Here is a 25,307-nt window from a genome sequence, read left to right on the forward strand (position 1 = left end):
CCTCTCTTTCACCGTCACCGAGTTCAACATTCTATAGTCGACACATAAGCGAAGGGATCCATCCTTTTTACGCACAAGTAGAATGGGACTCGCGTAGTCGGACACTGACTCTCTGACTATACCAGCCTCCATCATCTCTCCTACCATCGAGCGCACCTTCTCTCGTTCGTGATGAGATAGCCTATAGGGACGATAGACAACCGGTCGTTGACTGTTCAACTCAATACTCATCTCAGCAGCGTTGGTGCAACCTAGGCCAGCAAGGGAAGAAGCGAAACAATGTTTATATTTCTTCAGCAAGTCTAACAATTTATCTCTCTCGTCGACAGATACCCCTTCTCCTATCCGAACCTGGTTTACGTCAATCTCTGTCTCGGAACTGACATCTCTCGGAATCTGGGTAACTTGTTTAATCGTGTGAACGCGTTCCCTCGACAAAAGACAACACTTGGTAGAATGTGACACGACTTGGCACACGGCATCACCAATACATACATGCAACCCTTGACAGAACTATGAAGCCCGCCGCTGACAATATACTGCTCGCTAGGTTTACCGGCTATCGACTGCTTCACGAGGACTTCGCCATCAAATTCTGTTTTTGTTCCGACCCTAACCGAAGCCGCACCATGAAGCTGCACAACGCTGGAAGTATGATACCGCAATAAGGTTTCATCATCCTCGACTACATCGACGCAGGTGAATTCATTGGTTATGCTGAAGAACTGCAGTTTTTTAGCATCCTTGTACACTTTTATATGAGCCTGCTCTGTGTAAGACTGTCCTACCAAAATGGGTCTTTCCAACAAATCATCATCAACAGCTCTAAAACTCACATTTGCTGCAACGCCATCAACCGCGAGATCAAGTGAAAGGCTTCCCAGTGACATAGTCAGGCCATTACCGAAACCCTTCATGAGAGTTGGAGTGTTATCGTGCGATGCACCCAACTCTTTAAGCGTCGACTCCCTGATCAAGGTTAGTTGGCTACCAAAATCTATGAAAGCCTCAATAGTCCTACCCTGCACAATTACATCCTTGAAATATTTTTTAGAACTGGATGTAGACGTAACCTCCGAATCTACATGACTAATTTTCATAACCTTTGGTATATTGGTATTGGAAACAACCGGTTTATCACCAGGGACGCCAGTCTTAGTAAAACATTTATCTGCAACATGACCTATCCTGTTGCATTTTGTGCATTTAATGAGAGGTTTAGTACAATAAAGGTAACTATGACCAGGTTCCTTGCAATTGTAGCACCCCGATGATGGTTGTCCTGGCTTGGGACCAGGTTTAGTTACAGTTGTAGTATTCCCCCCAGCAAAATAATTACCGGCAGGTCTATTTCTAACATGGTAACGATCTGAACTAATTTGACCAGAATCTTTGTAACTCATAAGAAAAGGCAATAATTGATCGGGGTGAGTACAACGCAACGCTAAAGCACCTGACCTAAGCGTTCGATCGGTGATTCCATGTATTATACAGTCCGCGGCGCGTTTTCCTACTATGTCACACTGATTAACGAGACTCAGTTTTTCATAATAATACACTTCTATGGGTTCGTTAAACTTGCTTTTTCTTTTGAGCATGTCTTCCAAGATCTGGCCATAGTTTTGGTCACAAGGAAACGCGTCCAATAACTTTGTTTGCCACTCTTGCCAGGTAAAAAGTATCGAGTTCAAGCTTTCGTACCATGTCTTGGCCAGACCTTGCAATTTCTGCATGGCAAAATGTGTGGTAGTCCTCTCATCCCAACCATACACAGCAGCGCATTCGTTGACTTTCTTCAACCAAATATCCATACGCTGATTTTTGGTAGAAGGGTCAAAGCCAGGTAAAATGTTTTTGTGATCAATCTTTTGTAAAGGTTGTTGAGCTGGCTGTGCAGCTGGTTGAGATGTAAGACCACCTCTTAATTGCATAATAATATCAACTAAATCTTTTTTGGAAAAGGAAGGGCTACGTGACCTTTCATATCGTCCAGCGTCGTCACGATGCTCAGCTTGTCGCTTGGCCTGTCTCTCAGGCCGATGCTCAGCACGCTGTTCCTCCTGATGCTCGGCTTGGCTTGTGACGCGTTGCTCGGTGTGGCGCCGGCCAGGCGGAGACCGGCTACGGTGTCCCCTGCTGGCTGGTCTTCTGTCGCAGTTGCGCCTCAAAGAACGACGCCGGCCTTCAGCTTCCCGACGTCTTTCTCTCTCCAGCTCCCTCTCCAGCATGTGTAGCCGCGTGCTGCCAGATGCTCGACGAGGATTAACCGTAGGACTGGAACTTCGACTTCGCGTGGCTTCTCGGGATTCATTCACTTTATCGTCATCAGGGGTCTTAAGCCTTCTAGAATCCCGATCAGGAGGCTCCGACGATTGCATGGTACTTGTATCTGAAACTCAACACCGCAGGCATTAGGATACATTACTTAAACTATAGGGAAATGACAGTACTCTTATAGTTCGTAAAAGGAGAATGTACTAAAATGGAATTGATTCATTATGACTTTCACCAATAAGTAACCAAGGGAACAAATAGGTACATATCGGTAAATAAGTACTTATGGTATAAAGATAATGAGTACCAGTATTTAAATTCAACAAGTAAGGAATGTATTCAAAATTAGGGTAGTTGGTAATACTTTAACTATAAAGAATGAATAAAGAATGCATTACCACAATTTTAACACGCTTTTGTAATCACCATGACTTCCATTACATATCCCATTTATTGAAAAGTAATTAGTAATAAATTGAAGCTATTAAATAATATCAAAGCACCGGAAGATCTAAACATTCTCGGACCTCGCAGTGTCACACACTAAATTAAAACTTTGATTAGCAACGAGTTAGTTAAATAACCACAATAATTGTTTTGGTGTGAAATTTTCTTCCAGTATTACCGCACAGAAATGTAAAAAAAAATAAAAAAAAAATTTAATAACTTTTCAACTTGATTTAATTGAACCAGTACAAGAGTGATTCGTTTACTACCAGACTACTAATTAGTAGATATGTGGCAACAATGTATTGCTACTGCTCGTTAGTACGTTTCTGTCTGGACGAAAATAAATGCAACAATTAGGCCGGTACTTCATAAAAACACCAAAGCACCTTTCCTTCTAACGGCTGTATGTGTTGTTTTCTTTAATCTACAAACCTAAAGTATTAACCGTTAGATTTAATATCTTAAAAACTGAAACAATATTTAAATTTTAAAACCGTTAACGGAATTGAACACTAATACCATTCCTAGACCTATCTGTTCGTAACGAAATTCAATTAACTGACCTAACAAACTCACTGAGTTTCAAATTTTACCGAACTATCATATAAAAAAAACATGAATTGTGGGTGTGTACTTACGTTTTGGTTGCGTGTTCCAACTTCTGAAGTATAGACTTCCTTTCACTTACACCACCATCCCATGTTGGCAAGATAAGATTTTTGCCTTTTTCCTCGTACTTTCTCGGTGAAAACCACACGTTTATTCACATTATCAAAAGATATCAATTTATACAACAATTAGCGATACGTAATCAGTAGGTACCTAATCGCTAATTCAAAGGAGCCAGTTTACGATTGTCAACTATTTAAGCAGTTTGTAAAATGGCGGAGAAAATAAAGAAGAAACCAGCTCTGTTCTCTCTGAAGAGCTTTAGGAGTGTGAAAGATGGTAATGTGAGCCCTAAGACTCCGTCTACACCTAATGGACAGGATGTGAAGTTTTTTTCATCGAATTCAAACAAATATGCGCAAAATCTGGAGCCCCGGCCTCGAGCGTAAGTTTTTCTCTTTTTCTGAGAAGTTGCTTATTAGACTTGAGCTCATCATTCATTCTTACGCAGCGTAAGTTAGACTAGCTTAGTGATTGTCCATAATATATACTTACGTATATACACTAAATAAATGTAGCGCTAATTAGAACTATACAAATAAAAAAAACATCAAGCACTATATCCTACTTTACTCGCCTATAGCGTAAATTACAGCTGAGTTCATAAATATGTGTACATTTCTTCACCTTAACTCGTTCCAATAACGTGAAAAAATGTACACATATTTATGAACTCGACTGTACATACCTACATACTGAGATGCCTAAAAAAATGTTTCATGATATTTTCCATCACCGAAAAATAACACATTCCGATCTTGAATAATTTCAGAATTACGTAAACACCTAAACAACCTACTAGCAATTTTTGCCCTGTTGCAATTCATTTCCCATTTATACTCGTGTCTACGTGTACCCCCTGGAAACCCAGTTGATCATTCTTGAGCTTAATTGACTGATATCAGATATCACACACAGGGCATCAGCAGCAGGGATCAAGGAGTTGGTCCAATGCTCGCTATGCCTGGAGGTGCTCCACAATCCGAAGATGCTGCCGTGCCAGCACACTTTCTGCATGGCTTGCTTGGCAGTGTATGCTGGAAGTACGTATACACACCACCTACTTTAAACTCTCTGACTCTTGGCCTTTCTTATGATTGCCAATGCATTGTTTTGATGGACTTGAAGACGTAGCTTTAGATGCATTCGATTCACTAAACCATTAGCAGACGTTTCTAAATGATGCTGATGAGTTGTCCTTGACTAACGTGACATTAGCATACCTGTAGAATATTAAGACAGAAGTCTCACCTCCCAGCTTTTTCTCGTGGATTAAGCTGAAGGCAGGAAGATCCGTCTGCACTAAATTCACCCTGAAAGGAAAATGAACCTTGTATCCCTTATTCGATAGGTAACTTATATCTATTTTTCAGATTCACCTATCTTAGAGTGCCCAATCTGCCGGACAAAAATTCACGTCACCAGCCCTAACTTCATCAATGACCTTCCTTCCAACCTGTACATAGACTCGTTGCTTCAACTAGTCGGAATAAGCAATGGAAGTGAAAAGGCTGTCACTCCGCCACAAACGCCTATGGTACCAGGAATGCAGAGTGTGGAACTGTACGCAGCTGGAGTGAGGTGTTTTCAGTGTCAGACTATGTGTGATAGCGTTGATACCACCGCGTGTGAGCACTGCAAGCTGGTAAGTGTAATTATTAGACTTATTAATTATAATATTAATTATCACTGCTTCGTGAATCTAGCTGAAAATGGAAGTGTGAATGCTGATACTCTTCCACAAAGGCGTTTGGTGGCTTTGGTGCCAGGGATGAAGACGATGAAGTGCCCAAAGTACCCAAACTCCCCAAGACCGGAGTAAATGGAGAAATATGATTCGATGATGTAAAGAAGACAGAGTAGAATTAACTTCCGGATCTGCGACTGAGTCTCGCACGGCAAACTTTTTTTGATATAAACAGTTTTATATTTGTTGAAAAATCTTATCATTCGGTAGGTAGGCGTCCTGTAATTAAAAAGCTATCACTAGATAGTCTGCAGTGATGTCTCCTACAAAATCTATTTGATAACAAACCTATTACAGATAATACATTAATAGGTAAAATGTATGGTCTGTTTAAAAGACGCAGTTAGTTCCAGTAGGTACCTGATTAAAATTGAATTAGGTGCCTATGTTTAATTTATTATATCTACACCGTGGACCTGAACAACCAGAAAGATTTTAACAGTGTATTCCTAATCGTGTAGCTCTAAACTTTTCTGGATAAGTATCGCCTAGTTTCAGAGTTATTACCAATTGAAAAAAAAATCTTATTGTTACTCAAAATGCCTTTTGACCTTTTTAACGGCTTTGATGTCAAAAAACGAAAATTAAAAGCTTTCAAAAATTAGGTTTTTAGACAGAAAAACGTTAAAGTTCATTTTAAGCGCCAAATTTTTTAAATTACAAAGTATTAAGTTACTGTTTTCCTACATGTAGGTAAGTAGTGTAGCATAGCCCACTTTAAAACTGCGATAAGGTGTTTTCCTTGCCAGTTAAGTACAGGTTTCATGCTATCTGGGTCCTGGTTCGTAAGTATTTCCATATCAACCTGCTTTTATAGCATGTCATTTGAATCCTCAAACCTACAAGTAAATATCTACCGATAATTTATTTACTAGGTAGGTACGTAATATACCTACAGATTTAGCTGACCTACACACAAATTACAAACATTGGTGAAAGAAAATGTGCACAACTTAATTGTAGTCCAAAATATACATCGTGTGCGTGATTTATAAATATGATTGGTGATGATGATATGATACGAATAAATCAAAACATAAGAAATGTTTGCCTTAGTTAATAAGCGAATAAACCATTTAAAAAAATATATAAGTCCTACTTATTTACGTATGGAGAATAGTAGATGAATTTAAAGATTTATGAATTCAATGCTTACTAAGAGGATTAAATTAGGGTTCAATAATATGTCAATCCAGCTACGTACTGTAAGAGAGACGGCCTATCGGTGAAGGGCATCCATTAAACCAATTCAAATGGGAAACTATTTTTTTTATTCCATGGGAGCTAAATTACAACAACTACTCCCAATCGCTGCTTCTATTCGAATGCCCCGTCAAGCGCTCGTTCTCCTTGACGTTTATATATTACACTGATTTAAACTTTCACGATTATTACACATAATTATTTTTAAAATCGGGACTTAATCGCGTATAACTACATATTAACAAGTCTGCCGTGGCTGAACATTTGTTAGAGTCAGGGCCAAACCACTGGATCGAACTACATGACCCTAAAGTCCTTTCCACGGAACGCCATTTCTACAGTAGAAAAGTGCGTGAAGCCATTGAAATCAAAAAACATCGCAATTTCAATCGGGACGAAGGTTTTAGGATGTCATCCACATGGAATCCTGTCATTAATAAGTGTAAGCCGAAAATAATATCGACAGTTGTTAAATCGAATATCGTCAGTGTTGTATGTCGACAGAGTAACATCCCTAGTGCGCAAACAGTTCAAGTTGATAATCAAAACCAAGTGCGGGTAGTTCGAAAAACTCGCGCGGCTGTCAGAAGGTGTTGATGTCATTTCAAGCCAGTCTTCTCCGAGACCACGGGGACAACGCCGTCCTTGAAACGTTGGAGGTCAGTTTAATATGTAGTTATACGCGATTAAGTCCCGATTTTAAAAATAATTATGCGTTTATATATTATTCTAAATTCAAATGTTGTAAAAGGTTTCATTCCGTATATATGAAACCTCTTACAGCATACCTAGATAAAGAGTATGGGAATTATGTTACTTACCATTTTTGTTGTCTCCAGAATTTCTGCCGTGTCTGTTGGTCTCAGCATTTGGATGACATGCGGACCCAAGTTGAATCTATTCTCAAGCAGCTGGAAGCGGCTTCTGAAAGGATGGAACATAAAGTGGAATATTACAAGGTAAATTATAAGTTAAATATATGTCCCATTCACCATTCATACTAATTTAGGTTCAGTAATTTCACATCCTCCGAAGTTCGAGGATGAACTCCAATTAATAATTGGGTATGTTGTTGTACCTCACTGTATAGTGCGCGGTAAACTTTTAGACCATGTGACCTTACCTGCGCAGAAGTGATTTTTCTTATTAGGTAGCTTTTTGCTCGTATGTGTACGATGCGCGAACCGCCGCGTCTAATGGTCTAAAAGTCTGCCGCGCACTGTACTTACATATTTATTCCAAGCACGTCGTGGAAATATTTAATATCTACTAACACAAATTAGAAACTATTACTCTCATTATGCCTCCTGTTTAATTATTCATTTTATCAAGGACCGCTGTGAACGCGTAACTGAACAAATAGTCATCACTGCGGACGAAAAAATAGATGCGATCATCGAAAGTAAAGACAAGTTACTCAAGGAAGCTTCAGAACTTCAAAAATGTGGGGAAATGTCAGCTTTAGCTCTTAAGAGCTCTTTGAGGGAGGCCCGGGAAGTAGCGAAGAGAACTATGTCACTAAAGGAGCATGTCGAGGAAAAAACGAAGGTTTGTTGACCCTTCTACGTTATTATCTTATTACGCTCAACCTGTTTCGCGGTATCAAGTCGTTTAATACCGCTTACCGAGCGAATCATGGGCAGACTGGTAGTATAGCTATAAGATCCTTAATAACAATGCGTACTCAAGAGGTTCCAAAAATACTGGTTTATTTGAGGCGTTGCGTTCGGTATGTGTTTTGAATGTAGCTAGGTACCCTATGTTGCTAAAGAACAACTGAGAAAAATACTGATATAACGACTTTTCTTACGTAGCTAATTGATAAAGTTACCAACACACTTTAAAACCCTTTTAACTCTTGGTTGTTTCTCAGGTAACCACCTACATGAACCTGCACCATAATGCCGTCCAGCTTCTGTCTGACGTTTCCAAATGGGACTCAGAGCGATTCGTTTTCGACAAGGAGAACTTCCGCATAGAAATGGATTCGGCTACTCCGCTGGAAGCTGAGTCTGATGACCCGGTGCCCACGGCTGGTCGGCAGAACGATCCGTTGGAAAGTGAAGAGAGCTTGGTGTTACATTACAGGTAAATGGTAACAAGAAACGCATAGAGGTAGACTCCCATAGATTCTGCAGTAACTCCTGTTGGGTCGCATCAAGTGACTCGTGAAAGAGTAGAACGAATCTTTGGAAAGTGAGGAGAGTACAGGTAAATGACAAGGAGAACGTATCGAGATGGATTCAGCTACTCCACCGGAAGCTGAATCAGATGACCCGATGCCCACAGCTGGTCGGCAGAACGACCCGTTGTAGAGTAAAGAGAGCTTGGCGTTACACTACAGGTAAATGAGAAAGAGAACTTCCCTTCAAACTGGACTCAGCAACTCCTGTCTGCGGCAGGAAGTTTCGTTGGAATATGAAGAGAGCTTGGCATTATAAGAACTGATGGTCTCTAAGCAGACTAAAAAAAACTCAGAGCATAATAAAAGAAAAAGCGACGTGTTTAATGCATAGCATCCAATCAGAAATTCGCATTAAAAGCCTGATGGCTAGTTAACCTAAAGCCTAAAGGTTAGATGACGTATATAAACGTAACACGTAGACAAATGAAAATTTTACAACCCTTTAAATGGTTAACGCTCGGTTTTACAATCCAACACTGTAAATATCAAATTTAAATATTCAAGGGTCTCAAGAAAATGTACACTATTATTCGGGGAATAGTGTACTCACAGTGTACTGTTTCCACTGCCTATCAATTGCTGCTGCATTGTGCAATTTTGCTGCCATGTTCTTGCAAATTTCTTAAAGTCCTTCGTTCCCGATAAACGCGACGTGCATTTTTAGAACGCGACTAACTTTATATTTAATTATACCTACTTGGAAAAATGTGTCTCGTACGATCCCTAGAGGTAAAATGATTCACCGTCGTCTCCCAACAACTACGGATGCCACCTTGTATAATATGTATGTATCTGAATATGCAACGATCATGGGTACATAGGTAACAATTATTTGTATAGTAGATACGTAAGATGACATGTAATTATATATTATCAATAAATTATGAGTATGAGTATGAAATGATCCTTTACGAACATTTTGGGAAACATAGGTAATTATAGTATTGGAATGAATAGATGCCAATTTAATTTTCTAAGGCCCACTTGCACCAACCACTTAATGAATAGAGTACAGCTAGCAGCAGTCATGTCAGAGATACAAAGAAAGACAGGGAATATCGACGCATATCTTATCTTATCCAATACTGCCATCGCCATCTGCATCAGACTCTTGATCTTACCCAATTTCCGAGTCCCTTCTATTAATTTCAGTTCCTTGAGTTGAAAATGTTGAAACTCATACTTAGTATTAAATAACCACAAATACATATAAAAATCACAATATAATTTTAAATTATGGCTTAGGCCCTGTACCAGTTGCAGTCGCCACGTCTGTAAAGCCCCTTGTAGTTTCTTTTAAATGGCTAAATACCTAGATGTCATGTCATACACATCTGTGATGTAACTGAAAATTAAAAAACATCGCTCAGAGATATGGTTCAAATTAGCATGGCAAAAAATACAGTGCAGTCAAAATACCATCAAAATACGAAAAAGCATATGTCAATGTCAATATCGCTGCTGTATGCCGTATTTCAGGCCATAAGGGCTGTTTTCTCAAATATGAAAAAAATCTCAAAAGCAGAACTTTAAATAGTATTTTATGCAACGGGCGTTTAAAGGAGATCAAAAAAGACGAGTGGCGTGGGTAACAATTTGAGGCGAAGCCGAAAATTGTTATTAAGACGCCACGAGTATTTTTTGACTCAGTTAAACACCGTTGCATACAATACTTTTTCTACGACCATGCACTTAGTTTTTAATAGGTTTCTTGAATAACTTTCGTGAAATTCACACTGTTTCCTGTATTTTGACGCAAAGGTTTGCACTGTCAGCTCAGCTGCCCAAAGCCTTCCCGCGCACGCGCGCCGTATCGTTATAAGGCGTTGCCATGGTTACAGAGCCAAACAATGCGTTTTCAGTTTTTTCGATACTGCGCGCATGCGCGGAAAGCCGGCGGACACTGGCTTTGGGGAATAGACTTTTATGTAGGGTTTTAAAGATCTTTCTTTCTAGGAAAATTATTTTGAACTTGATAGGTAGAACAATTTTTAAAAGTTGTACAAAAAAAATCTGAACTAAGTTTGTAACTATATGAAAAGCATTTTTTATCTTAGATTGCATATTTTATATGCATATTATCGTAACGAATTTTCTTTCAAATAAAAAGAGAATTATTAGAATAGGTTGACGATGTCTACCGTAAACTGGGGTTACATTGACCAATTTGGGAATTTAAACTTCTCTAGCTTCTACATTTAATGGGTATTTTTACCCATTAAATGTAGGAGTTAGAGAAGTAGAAATTCCAAAATTGGTCAACGTAACGTAACTAAGGAAGAAAAAAAATGGGACCATCAACTTTTTTAGTCTTTTCTTGCTAAAAATCTAAAAAGGTAACAAAATAAGTGATATCAGGATTTTTGTTTTCTGTCACGATGCCTGCACGTATGAAATGTTTCTTTTTAACCCAGTGGTTGACTGGTAGAAAATGCCTTAAGGCATTATGTCCACCATTTGTACTTATTTTTTTATGTGCAATAAGGAATAAATAAATAAAATAAACTGACATTGGGGTTACTTTGATACACAATATATTTTTTTTAATGATAATCGAATGTAATCCCTTACAAAAGTATTTTATGTCAAGAAAAGATACAAAAAAATGGTTCGCAGTCAAATATTACAACTCTTTAACGCTATTTTGGGGTTACTTTGATCAAGAATAAAAATTGACATCTTCGAAAAACCAACTTTATTTGCAATTATTTCAATATTTATCACAAGAAGCGATCAAATTATCAGCCTCAACAAGTACCGTGACAAAATCAGACAATAATTAACTATATGTCATTATGGTCAATGTTACCCCATGCAAGTGATCAAAGACACCCCACGGAGTAAATCATTAGTAGTAAATACCTAGTTTGAATTTATGATACAAAATTCAATACAATGGTATAGCTAAACACATTTCTGGCAACCTAATATTCACTGTGAACCTTTTACTTTAATACCCACTACGTTTAGAAGTTTATTTAAACATGAAAAATAGCAACAAACTATGCTTATATTTTGACACGTTATCTGCACTGCCCACGACCATACTTACTTATTCACCGCGTCAGAGCACCATCTAACTATAAAGGTTGGTTAAGGGTTATCATAATATGTGTAGATTTCATTAAATCCTTATTTTTTGGTAAAATAAATATAATACGCTCGTGACAGGTCATATTTTTTTCGCAATCCGAAAGAGTCAACCCTTTTCCCCATTCACCCCCTTCCCGACCCTATTCACTCCAACGTTAGGGTGAGCGAAAATTACTAAATAAAACGACATATTTTCAAAGACAAACCGAAGTTCACACTGCCGGAAGATTTTTTGTGTAAAAAATTAGCATGGCACATATAAAAAAAACTGCTATCGACGTTCAAAAGTCGGTTTTGGCCCTATTCACCATAAATTACGTTAGTTATACCCGTTCCGACCCCATGAACCCAAAATCTTCAGAAAACGATGTACTATGTAGCCCAATTTTATTTGGTATTTTGGAGGTAACTAGTAAAAATAATTTTTCCCCTCACTAGCTCGGAAACACGTGTTTTGTCCTTTGATACCAGCGGGTAAAAATGTATTTTATCCACTAGTGGGTAAAGTAATTTGACCTTGAATAAAGTCAAATTGACTGCTTTAAAATTGATAAAACTAGGTGAATCTAGTAATAAAGATGATTTACCACCTGTGGAACTACTGGAAACAGTGATAAACGCATTTTTTGCATTGTAGTTTCCTCGTTATAGTGAGGGGAAAAGTTTTGTGTTACACTCGGGTGCAAATGTATTTTACTTCTCGTGTGTTAAAAAACTCGCAAGTTCAGGATTCTATTCTCGAACCACTCGCTTCGCTCGTGGTTCAACTATAGAATCCTTTCACTTGCTCGTTTTTCAATTCCACACTCGGCGTTAAAATACAACTTTGCCCCCTTGTATAACAAATAACTATATTTTACGGGATGTATTTTAAATTCATTATACGCGATTTAATCCGTTTCCATAGTTTTATTTCAAATAACTATAGTTTTACAATTGTGCGAAAATAGATTCTCATTTGGCCGGTTTTTTTAACCTGGCCTGGTGGCCTAGTGGTTATAACGTTAGCTGCGTAGGCTGAAGACCCGGGTTCGATTCCCGGCTCAGCCACCGTGGGCCTTGTCGTTTTTTCTTTCGTGTATGATATTTATTTCAATATATGTATGTATGCATGTGAACACTTTATTGTACATAAGACAAGTTAGGACATAAAAATACAGTATAGTTATGATGTACAAAGGCGAAGTTATCCCTATAAGGGATCTCTTCCAACCTTTGAGCGAATTGAAAATTTATTATTTATATAAACTTGAAAAAGAACAAATCAAAAATGATTCAATAAAATAATTTTATTTCTTCCCTAGTTGTATAGTTTCATACTTATTATTTTTATTTCAAAGTAATCCGTCTATATTATAGCAACCATGGGTGATTTTTGCGGACTTAAGTAGAAACGTGGAGGTAGACAGAAGTGTGATTAACATTTATAAGTGTTAATTTCTTGTATCTAGTCTAACTACGAAGCAATACATTGACGTACAAATTGCGTCCATATACAGAGAGGTCATTCATAAAAATACCACTTTAGGTAAGTTATATATATTTTATACAATGTGACAAGCATTGACCACACATCCCAATTCACCCCTCTTCCGACCCTAATCAGCCCCTTCGTAAACCTATTCACCCCTTTGCGACCCGATTCCCCCATTCCTGATCCCATTCACCCCTCAGGCCGCGGATATTTATTCATCCCGTAAAAATTCCCCAACACAGTTGCATCGCTTTCTTCATGAAAACCATTATAAAAATGAAAATATGTCTTATGATTTTCTGTTATAGGTACATAAACTTTAGAAGTGTATACACATTCAAAAGGATAATGAACGATTAAAATGAGTAAAAATCCAATAAATTTGAACGTCAACTTTGACAGACATGAAACTGTACATAAAAATGTGTGGCTTGCACATTTTCACTGTAATTTTAAATATGTAACAAATTTTTTTTTAGTAACATATTGTGTATAATACTTTTCACTCAACAGATAACTGTTATTGGCCTAAGACTATGTAAAAATACCTATGTAAGTTGAATATTTACGGCTGTTGTCCTAAATACCAATAATAATAATAAAAAAAAAACATAATATATTATTTTCCTACTTTGATTGCGGAAAATAGAAGGAATATGTCAAGAAATATAATAACATTATATACCCCCGGAACCCTTTTCACCCCAAATTACGGTATTTATTAAATTGTCATTATGTAAAATGTCGGAAACTACGGAACCCTACACTGACGCGCTCTTGGTCGATTTTTCTTCTTAATGCTATGTAAGAGATAATAAAAAATTACACCTCCTAATTTATAGTAAGTTTTTTTGCAAAAAAAATATTTATTGCTCTCCGAGACATTTCTAAAAACCCCTAACTCAATGGGGATACGACCTTTCATAAAAGAGTTCCTATGATCACCTTTCTGCTCCATCATCAGATTAGCTCCATGATACCATAATATTGCATTGTCACTTGATTTACATATGTGTGCAAAATTTCAGCTCAATTGGAAACCGGAAAGTGGGTCAAATTTAGCTTCTACGTTTTGACTCAAACTAACATACCTACTAACAAGGCAAGTTGAATAAAAGCTTGTACCTATAAAGGCTTCTGATACTAGATTTGCAATAAGTTTACTTGTCATAATTTAAGAACAGATGAGACAGACATATCCAATGACACAAGTCTATACCGTTTTCATGAACTGTCAAATCACCTCATACAATTTACGGATTACGGCTGTAAGGCAACCAGGTAGGGTTTATTATTGCACTTTAATTACATATTAATGATTTCTAGCCCGTAAGATATATATTTGTTTTAACAATGGATAGATATTTATGCGGGTGAGAGTGTAATTTAGGTTATTATAAAGAATCAAATATTTTTAAGCGACCCGATCTGATATGTATGCGGATAAGGACCCTCCCACATCTACCGTCTTGCGATCGTAGCGTCGGGCCAACTGTATGGCTAAGCCGCGCTGACGCGGCGTCTTTTTCCATATAGTTGGCCCGACGCTATACGCTCGCGAGACGCTAGAAAGAGAGACGATGTTTTTGCCGGTCACGGAGCATCACAAATTTTTGCCGGGAACATGTCGTCATATACTTATGGCCCCCTATAGAAAATCAGATATTTTTGCACGGCTGTTCATAGTCATTTATGCTGGTCACCAGCTGGTGTTCCATGAATATTTGGTCTAGTTGAGTGGAGAAGTGCCACTCAAAACAAGCGCTTTGTAAACAACGATGTATTTAGGTGATTTATAATTATTATTGTTTTCAACTTACGGTTACGTGTTTGCGGTATGCACAGAGTAAATATTTAATGAAATTGAGTTATTTTTTTTATATATACAATTAAATTTGAACCAGAAGCACTATACCTATACCCGCTCGCATTCCCCTTTTTTCTATTCTAAGTAAGAATCGATTAATACGTATCTGAATATGTATGAATAAATTAAATTGTAATTGTTTACATACAACCTGTGAAGTTTGGTTGACAAAATTTGACGTAGGTACTGTCATATATATTTTTAAAATGACGTACTGTTAATACCAGCGTAATGAAAATGTATTCCAATGAGTAAAACAAAACATGAAACTTTTTTTCAATTTAACCGGACTAGAATGAAATCATTTATACTCATTCGGTTGTGTTCGTTATTTTCTTTAATAATGTGATATATTTTTATTTATTTTTTATGCACACGCCATGCACCTTTAAATTTTAAATGAGATTGGATCTCCACCTGACATATTTGATTTACCCTATTTATTTTGAGCACAGTTTTACACTGGTATGGTTTTTCGTGTACGTACACTATTTTCTGTCAAAATATTTGTCAAATTTAATTGTCAACGCGGAGCGACCGGCGACACGTCTGCCTCCGATAAGCCGCTCACTTAACTCAGGGCTGGGTTGTCATCTGTCAAATTCCATAATATATAAAATGGTGGGTTAACCGTCCATTTTCGTTGGTGCAAGTGGCCCTAAGCGCCTTCGTTTGTTTGCCATTCCTTAGTTTTAGTACCTATTTGCTATTGTGTTTTTGAAAGGCTTCCACTAGGTATTTAGAGGTATGATTTCTGTCATCCGTAGCTTTCCTTGTCCTCGCAAAGTCCTAGGAAAGTCCGCTTACATCTTAAATAAATATTAAACTAACTACATAACTGTTGATGGAATGGTGGCCGTAAGAAGTGCCTAGTATCCGTTGGCTATTTGGATGGACGACATTCGGAATATAACGGGTCACTTCTTGGTGCGACTAGCTCAGGACTAGGAAAAGCGACGTAGGTACTGGAAGAGAGATCTATGCTCAGCAGTGGGCGATAAAGACCTAACATGATGATTGCCTTTTGCAGATCCCGTAACTTCACCCCCCACTACGTCTGGCGTAAAACCGCGCGTCCCTGCGGCGTGGGCATCAGTCCATGGAACAACCATCTTTACGTGTGTGGCATGGATACCCATAGCGTGTTAGTTGTGGAACGAACCCAGGCCAAGATAGTCACCAGGCTGACGTGTGAAGAAATGTTGTGCCCGGTGCATATTGCCTTTATGAAGAGCTTGGGAGAAATTTATGTCACAGGTAATCTTTGAATCTCCTCCTCCTTCGAATCTTTGAATTCATAGTGTAAGTTCTTGGAACAATTAATCGTATGTTGGACAATTGGGCACTTATCAGTTGCAAATTGATCGTCAAGCGGAGTCAACAACGACAGCAACTAGATTGACTTGCGAAGATATGATGCTGTGTCACGGGCTGACAGGAGAGTTATGTAACATGTAATTTTGAGGAATAGGTATCTCGGTCAGTTTTTAGGTTATTTATATTAGACTTGTTGTAAGTAATATTATCCGATTGTTGCAATGACTCACCCCGAAATATTTCTTTACTTACCTAAATATGTTTAACCCAGATATGTACGAGCATGCTATTGGATTAGCAACAAGAATATGAGGAATACTCACAAGACTTCATGTTTTTCAGACAAATGGAAGCACTGTGTCCATGTGTTCACGAAAGAGGGAGAATACGCCCGCTCCATCGGTCAGAAGGGCAGTCGGGTTGGCATGTTCCGGTCTCCTGAAGGCATTGCAGCCGACAACGCCAGTCAGCTGCTATATGTGGTGGACACTGGAAACGATCGAGTTCAGGTAGTTATTGGTCACTTTTACCATATAGGTATTAGGTATTACTATCAGGTTGTGGTCTCCTAGTCTCTCGATGATGACAACGCCAGTCAGAATGCTGTATGTGTTGGAAACTAGGAACACACTCGCGACTCGACCTCTGATGAGGCACGTCATCTCATTGTCGTCGTCATCTTTGTAGCGGCTCTTTCTGAAATCTATTTCAAAAACTTCAAAAGATCACTGCTTTGATCGTAGGTACGTATAAATTTCATGAAATTGCATCATTAACTTGTTTCTTTACCAGATCCTGCAACCCGACGGAAAATTCGTCGATCAAATCGGCGTCACGACCAAGCTCCAAACTGTCTACACGACCAAAAACTTGGAGACGAAAGAAGTTACAGTCACAGAGTTGAACGCACCAACTAGCGTCGCTGTCACCAGCGACCGAGTTGTCGTACTAGACAGCGGGAATAAACGAGTCAAAGTTTATAATAAAGCTGATAAGAGTAAGATCAAAGAATTCGGTTCAGTCGGGCAAAGGAAAGGGCAATTCCGACAGCCTGAAGTCTTAGCTGTGGATCCTATGGGTTTCATTCTTGTAGGGGACTCTGGGAACTGTAGAGTGCAGGTGTTTAAGCAGAATGGTCAGCTGGTGAGGGCTTTTGGTGGATTGGGTACGGATGCGGGGAAGTTCGGATGGATTTCTGGGATCACAGTTAGTAAACAGTTGGATATTATCGTTAGTGATACGAAGAATCATAGCGTCAATTTTATTTAACTCTAGCGCTGTTGTAGCGTATATATTCACGATGCCAACAATGCGATACTAATATCAGATTATTCAGATTTGTAGGTATACTCACTCCGCTCAGAAATTCTACAAAGGAAGAGATTCACTTCTTCTGCTCTGCCGAGAATGTAAGTGATGTTGATTGATGAGATTGTAAATGATGATCTTGAAACGCCACCGAAACGCCTCAGAAATGTAGTCTGGCTCTGTCGCGCCAATACGCAAGAGCAATAGAGATAGATAGCTACGAAAGAGATATTATCGTGAGCGTTTCGTAAGCGTTTGTGCATTCGGCTGCCCACACTGGTACGACGGTCTTTTCCACATTGAACTTACATAATACTCATTATTGTGCTCCCAGCCTACATGAGAAGGAGGCAACTAGTTGCTAAAGTGAGATAGCGATATCTCACCGTCATAGATAGTTTTTGTTGTAGGATTGAAGTAAAAACTTGCCTTGTGTATAACAATTTTTATTTCATATGGAAACGTGTAGATACAGAAAATAAATTTGCATTAATCTTAAAAATAATGTTTAATAAGTGGGATTGGATGCATTTAGTAAATGATATTTTGATGTTGGTCATAGAAAAAATAATATTTTTACTTACTATCAATTAATACAAAATTGACTAAAAGAACTATTACCACTAAAAAGACTTAAAATAGATGCACTGAGAAACAAAATCACAGAGATTCGACTTACAATTAAATTATCTATAATTTAGGCCCTAGGGCTTAAACGATATATTTTTAACGTGACTAATGTTATATAATTCTACTATAATAATATTTGAGGGTACTTCCAGATATACCAGAGTCAAAATTATGTATTTGTCGAAGAAGAAGTAATAATCAAACAGCATTAGGCTGCCTTCCCACTCAAGCAGAAGTTAGATTAATTTCCCACATGTCTGCTTCGTGTAAGTAGAAAGGTAGTCTTATGTGCGTCTTACTAGCCGGTATTAGGGTGAAAGAGAGATCCGATATATCTGCTTCATAGATGGTTTTGATACTGGTATATTTCCATGCTTAGAAATCATACATAGCATGTCTAACCCATGGAACCATGTATAATATAATATGGAAGTACCCTCAATAACGGGGCGTCCATATTGAATCTGTATTCTAACCTAAAAATTGACCACAAGGAATGTATTCAATAGCCAACTTTAGTAGCTGTATGTGACAATATGGCGCCTCGTTAGATAAATTATGATTGGACGACACTTCTACAATTCCGATTCGTGTAAATATCTAAGGGTTTGCAACATGGTTTGCCTAATAGCAAGACAGGTTTAGATCCGTAACAGACGGGCGTACCGAACCAGACCCACACAGGTGGCTTCAGAACGCCTGTTAGACCGAGTTGAAGGTCCAGCGTATCCTGTACTGTATCGTATACGCGTGTTAAGCACGCAACTACGAGGACATAGTTTGTCCGGTACGAGTGTCTGTTATGTTTTAGAGAATTAATGGACAGACGTAAAGATAATTGAATCTGTCTTATTTTAGTTGATATCTTAACTTCTGTAAAATATAAACGTATAAATGTAAAAATCGGACACCTGTATAGCTATACAGCAAACCATGTGACCTCTAACATTTAGAACTAATAAAATATGATATATAATACAAATTGTATTTTATTTTACTAACAGATCTATACAAATACGAGACAAGTTACGGCAGATACTTGCAATACACGAGTGTTTAAAAATAGGGCAACTCTTCTATCTTTATTTAAACCGAAAAAATATCATAGCCAATTTTAACCTATGAAGGTCGTAACAAAAAAATATTTCGGATCAATTAAAAATCCACAGAACTTGTAACATCTTAGGTGTAGGTATAAGTACCTACTATATTGACTTTAGTATAAGCATGACGGTAGGGCGAGTTTATACATCAGTGTGTCAGGAAAATAATAAGATAACTATTATTTAAAACCATCATGTCTTTTCTCACACACGATGTTGTATGTGACAGTCAGACAGTGTGGGGCCACTATAATGGCTACACCACACTTTTATGCACACGTGTGACCAAGGTCTTAGTTTTTCTATTATGACGAGATTACATTTTCTCTACTTAATTAGTCAAACTCTTACATGCTTACAAAAGTACAAACGCACTTTGGACTATTTACAACGACTTATTTTACGCATATTGGCTCCATAGGTCTGAAAAATTTCAGAAAAATCGACCAAATTTGATTTTGAACTACGAGTATGAACACGTCTTGCAATTCTTCGCAAAATTTAGGGCTGTCGCACACGCGCGTTTTTAAAGCGCTACCGTTTACATTGGCTCTAAATATTTCATGTTAACCGCTGATCTTATCTGCTTTGCATTCTTATGCAGCAAAAAGATATCAAGATTTTTCCGCGGTACTTTCACAGAGTTATAAACTGTGGGCAACTTCCGACTTTAGATGTATAATAGATTCATCTTGTTTTAATAAATTGCACGATTATGCGAATATGTAGGACCTTGGGGTCTAGCCAATACAATAGTTCTACGAAAAACGCTCAAATCAAAACCTATATGCACCGTAGAATCATATTCATATATTTATATTGATATATAAATATCAGGTGAATATTTCCATACAATGTTTAAGTTACAATTACAGTTGCTTAACGACTGTGATTGTTATATTGGATAGACTCCCTTAAACGTTATCTGCATACAAAAAACCCACAGTTCATTAATATCATATGAAATTGTTGTATGGTTTCATATAAAATAATAAAAAATAATTAGAATTCTTCACTCGTAAACATTTGGTTAGCTATGCCGTCATGCATGAAACTCTTAAAGCATTCTACACGTAATCAAACCACTAAGCGTTCAATCGCCTACGTGTGGGCGAAAACGCGTACGTGGCGTTTCCAAGTGCACTACTCCGCCGGGGCTGATGAGGTGGTGGAGTACGTTCGCCAGAAGACTGGCTACACGCTGAGTGTGCGCTCCCAGCTTGGTGTCCAAGTCCTACAGTCGCACAACTACGTGCTATAAGACCGTGATCGCCCCATTTTGTGTATGGAGTGCCGAGGCCGCTGCAGGACACTAACATCGCGAGTGCAGACTTCTAGTAACAGAACGTAAGGTGTTCAGGAAGATTCTGGGACCCGTGAAAAGAGACGATGGCAGTTGGAGAATCCGAAAAATGCCGAAATTGAACAGCTTGAACCAAATATAATAGGTGAGACCAAGGCACATCGTCTCCGCTGGCTTGGCCATCTTATAAGGATGGGTGAGGATCGGGCAGTCAAGAGAGCCTATCTGGGTTGTCCAACTGGACGCCGTCCCGCTGGCCATCCTAAATATCGTTGGGCAGATAGAGTGGAAGCAGATCTCCGTGAACTCGGCGTTAACGAGGGCTGGCGAGAGGTCGCTCTGGACCGCGTAAAGTGGCGTGCTCTTGTGTTGGAGGCCTGACTCACTTTGGGTCGTCGCGCTATACCTATTGTTTTTATTTTTTAGTTTCACAGTGGTTTGGTTTTACTGTTATGCTGTGTAACTTATTTGAATAATAAATAAAATAAATAAATCGTTGGTTGAAAAGGTTGTTTTTTTTTTTACAACGAAAATGGGCATAATTTTGAATAATCCGTACTGAGTATTACATGCTCGACGATTGTTTAATAATAATGTATAAATCTGTTTACAATCAATACTAATATATGGCTTATATCAGTCTCGACTAGGTGGTATAATTACATTATCTAAATATATTACAATATCGAAACTGATGGTACCTACAGAAAAGATACTTAGCACGAAGAATTCCGTACATTGACCTTGCCTGTTCCTATCCCTGTCACACTCGTATAATTAATTATACCTACATATATAATAGAATTACTTAATTTAACATAAAATTGTTGTCTCATGCGCTCAGTATCGTTGACCACAGTAATTTTCTTAATTGTATGCGTGCAATAGAGATAGGAACAGTCTATAAACGTCAATGTACTAAATTTTTAGTGATAAGCGTCCTTTTTAGGGTTCCATACCAATATATTTTAGATGACCTTTATTTCTTAATTCTAATATAACCACCAAATGAGCAAATCTACTCATATAATTAAATCCTTCAACTAAATAAAATAAAAGATCATTATTATGAGCACCGACTAAAAGTAAAACAGTGACTATATGACTATAAAGTAAAATACATTACCAAGAAAACGAGATTTCAAAATGTCATTAAAGTCTTCTGACCTTTACTTGATTTGTTTTTATGTCAAAATGATTAAGTAAACCAAAAAAGGTTTTTTTTTTTACACCAAGACTGTAATAGTGTGATAATTTCATCATAACAAAATGGCAAGCCCATAGAAACCGAGTTGTATGGTTATCTATAACATCTAATTAATACCAATCAGCTTGGAATTTACTTTCCTAGTGAAAGTATGAAGTGTAACAGTTGCTAATCTTGCTATGCTTGACTTCATTTGATTTATTAGCTGCTATATTATCGTCCATACTATTAATACAAAATATAGTTCTTAATAAAGATTGTAAGTAAATATATTGTAAATGACGATGCAAATGGAGCAAAATAATTAATTTTATATATAAACAAATCAAATGTTACTATATTTGCATAAATTAAATTCAGGTAAATTTATGGAAATATCCAATCCAGTTTAATGCTTATAAGAACTCATTAAAAACTAATCCATCCCTTCAACTAATCAGATTTCTTGTCTAAAGGCACGTTAGAAGAATAAAAAAATACTGTAAATGTGTTAATCTCAAAATGATTGTTAATTATCAGGCCTCATTGTTCTATAGATGGCGATTTTACATAAATTCTTCATGGTAATAGCATTTTATCAATTATTTACTGAACTAAATCATTAAGAATTCAGATGTCAAAATCATTTAGGGCGCGAGGAGACGGTGCCGCCTCCGTGCCGCCGCCGCACCTTCGCGATATCCTCCTCAGTTTTCATGTACGGTCAGCCAAGAAAGTGGTTTACCACTTTTCGACTCTATTTGAAACACATAAGGTCGAAAAGTGGTAAACCACTTTTTTGGCTGACTGTACAAATTTTTGTACATATTCCAAAATTTATTTTGTACTTTTAATGAGTTCCAAAAGGTTCCAAGATCATGAATAAAACAAATGCTGTCAGGACTCAGGAGGCTATGTGTACACGAGACGCGTAAAGCCGCGGCGGCGTGGAAGCGGCACCGTCTACTCCAGTTTATATCAGTTTTTCTTTCTTAGTTTTTACTAGATATGATAAAAAATTTATTGTTTTTATAAAACTAAAAGTAAGAAAGTAAGGTTTAAAAAACTGAACTAATAAAGAGACCTGAATATTCAAAGGTATCAAATTACATAGCCTAGATTGTGACAATGTTTCGTTACAAAATACCTGGGTGGTCTAGGATGAGCGACATGGTTGACATCTGCTTACAGAGTGGCTCTCTCCGAGGACTACTGAGTCGGACTCTGCTGGCGGTCCTTCACTGTTGTCATGTTGCCTCTGAAACCCAGTGGAATACAGTTACAGCAAACTGCCAGTGAAACCATAAATAATGAAAGCAAATTTTACGCTAGCAGGACTCGAACTTGCGGTTTATTGTACACTGGTCCAGCCACTCTAACAAACTTAAAAACAGAGGCCTGCTGGTTGTGTGCAGAGGTGGGATTTTGTCCATTAATTTTAAAAAGTTATAGTATAATGATAATGTACAAAATTTCAAGAACAACTATAGAATAGTACATTATGGGAGGAAGTTGAAGTCTCGAGTCTTTAAATCGCTCCGGCAAGCCGTCGCTTGAACGTCACGCGTTTAACTTACTCTCGTTAGTAATATTCATACTCCCCGAGTTACACACAATGTTTTTCATCACACTCACAATGTAAAAAATATGTAAATAGATGTAAAAAAGTTAAGTATGGTACAAGAAATTTCATTATTCCTTTGGGAGAACGATTTTTCTATAACTCACGCTCCGCCTGCGTGCAATAGCACATTTAAAGTGCGGGTGTGATGAAAAATTCTTTATTTCAGTTACTGCTGCCAGTAGTATGAAGTTGTAAGAAGATTTGTCTTAAGATTGACTGTAGTTATTTGAATTCGGTGAAATGACCTGGATATGGTATTGCTTATGGCAGTTAAAGGGTTAATTGCCTCTTAATTATGAACTGTGGCTTAATTAATCTCCATCAATTAATGGTGAGCCCCTATGATGAATAAGTAATTTACTGTAATTTGATTGCTGTCTCTTGTAACATTCATTGGGCATCAAATTTTATGTCAAATTCAATGGAAGAAAATACATGTCACTAATATTTTAAGTTCCACATGAATTACTTCTGGTCAATTTAAATTAAACACAAAACCTTGAAGCAAAATAATGTTGGCTTACAAATTAAACTTATTGAAGATCATTTTTTGCCAAGGTTATGTATGACTAGTTAATAGGTTTCTTTTTATTGTCCTAGCAATGTGGGGGTCATAATGCAATTCTATGTATGCTTGAATGCTTGCTAAATCTTGTATGAAGCATGGAAAACGAAATGGCCTCTGTTTTATGATACCAAATGTACATGATAGTTAAAAAAAAAAAAAATTACTTAGATTATAATCTCATTCTAAAATCTCCAGCAGGAAAGACAACAGTATAATTGTAAAACTTACCTTTAATTCTGTGGCTAAGCTCCGGAATGTGTCCTCAACATTAGTATTATCTTTTGCGGATGTCTCCAGCACGAACATGATCTCTGGCACATATCGGCAGAAGGATTTTGGTTCATCTGGCTCTACCTCCCGTTGTTCAGCTAAATCACACTTGTTGCCAATCAGTGACACAATCACATTCGACGATGTGTACCGCCTCACCTCTTCAATCCATTTTTGGAGGGATAAAAACGTCGACCGCTTCGTAATATCGTACACTGAAATAAAAAGTTACAATGTTGTCATGTTTTGTATCATGCATGAATGTCATGCGATCGTCGTAACATTATCAGAATAATTACCAATAATTACTCCATTTGCAGAACGATAATAGCTTTGGGTGATTGTCCTAAAGCGCTCCTGACCGGCAGTATCCCATATTTGCAACTAAAACATTAAAATAACTAGGTGATTATTAGATTCAAAGGATATTACGTCGCTGAAATTAAATTAGATCTACTAACCTTGACCTTCTTTCCATCTACTATTAGTGTTTTCATAGAAAAGTCAACGCCTATCGTATTCCCGTGTCTTTCGATGAAATTCCCCGATTTCAATCGTTGCACAATGCATGTTTTCCCCGTGCCACAGTCTCCAATTAATACAATTTTAAATAGATAGTCAAACTGTTCGTCTGGAACACTCATCAAAGTATTTGGATTACGGTTACTCATGATTAGAGAGTAAGTTTACTTTAATTAAATTTATTGTAATTTTCTGTTTACGTCCTTTCCATTTTTTTTTCAGTTTGACTGAAATACCAGGAATGTCATTTCGATGAATGTCATCTCATAAGCCTTTTCTCTTTGGACACCGAAATCTCATTTGGGTCGCGTTTTTATTTGTATCTCAAACAATAGGCTGGAGAAGTGGGTAAAAGAGATGCAGCTATTTGTTAAAGCGAGACACAACCACTTTAAAAATATTTTTAGTGCTATTTGAGTGTTTGGTTTTTAATCGATAGAAGTATTCTTTGTATAGGCGGTTTTATGAAAAGCTTAAACAAATTGTCACGATGACAAGATGGGCGCGGTGACAC

At 37.6% G+C, this 25,307-nt stretch overlaps 2 protein-coding genes across 2 annotated transcripts; one reads left to right on the plus strand and one right to left on the minus strand.

Annotated features, from left to right (window-relative positions):
- The first annotated feature begins 3,513 nt into the window (after window positions 1-3,513).
- On the plus strand, window positions 3,514-20,416 carry LOC125234561 (tripartite motif-containing protein 2-like). Its single transcript, XM_048140849.1, has 9 exons — window positions 3,514-3,778; window positions 4,312-4,436; window positions 4,767-5,038; window positions 7,183-7,302; window positions 7,676-7,891; window positions 8,217-8,431; window positions 15,993-16,219; window positions 16,622-16,788; window positions 17,072-20,416. The coding sequence occupies exons 1-9, from the start codon at window positions 3,606-3,608 to the stop codon at window positions 17,546-17,548; spliced, it is 1,992 nt and encodes a 663-aa protein (XP_047996806.1). The 5' UTR covers window positions 3,514-3,605; the 3' UTR covers window positions 17,549-20,416.
- A 612-nt stretch (window positions 20,417-21,028) lies between these two features.
- LOC125234562 (ras-related protein Rab-43) lies at window positions 21,029-25,001 on the minus strand. Its single transcript, XM_048140851.1, has 4 exons — window positions 24,733-25,001; window positions 24,571-24,655; window positions 24,230-24,486; window positions 21,029-23,067 (listed from the first exon to the last, which is right to left on the minus strand). The coding sequence occupies exons 1-4, from the start codon at window positions 24,940-24,942 to the stop codon at window positions 22,966-22,968; spliced, it is 654 nt and encodes a 217-aa protein (XP_047996808.1). The 5' UTR covers window positions 24,943-25,001; the 3' UTR covers window positions 21,029-22,965.
- Between the last annotated feature and the right edge of the window lie 306 nt (window positions 25,002-25,307).

The sequence above is a fragment of the Leguminivora glycinivorella genome, chromosome 16 (assembly GCF_023078275.1).
Source record: "Leguminivora glycinivorella isolate SPB_JAAS2020 chromosome 16, LegGlyc_1.1, whole genome shotgun sequence".
Lineage (NCBI taxonomy): Eukaryota > Metazoa > Arthropoda > Insecta > Lepidoptera > Tortricidae > Leguminivora > Leguminivora glycinivorella.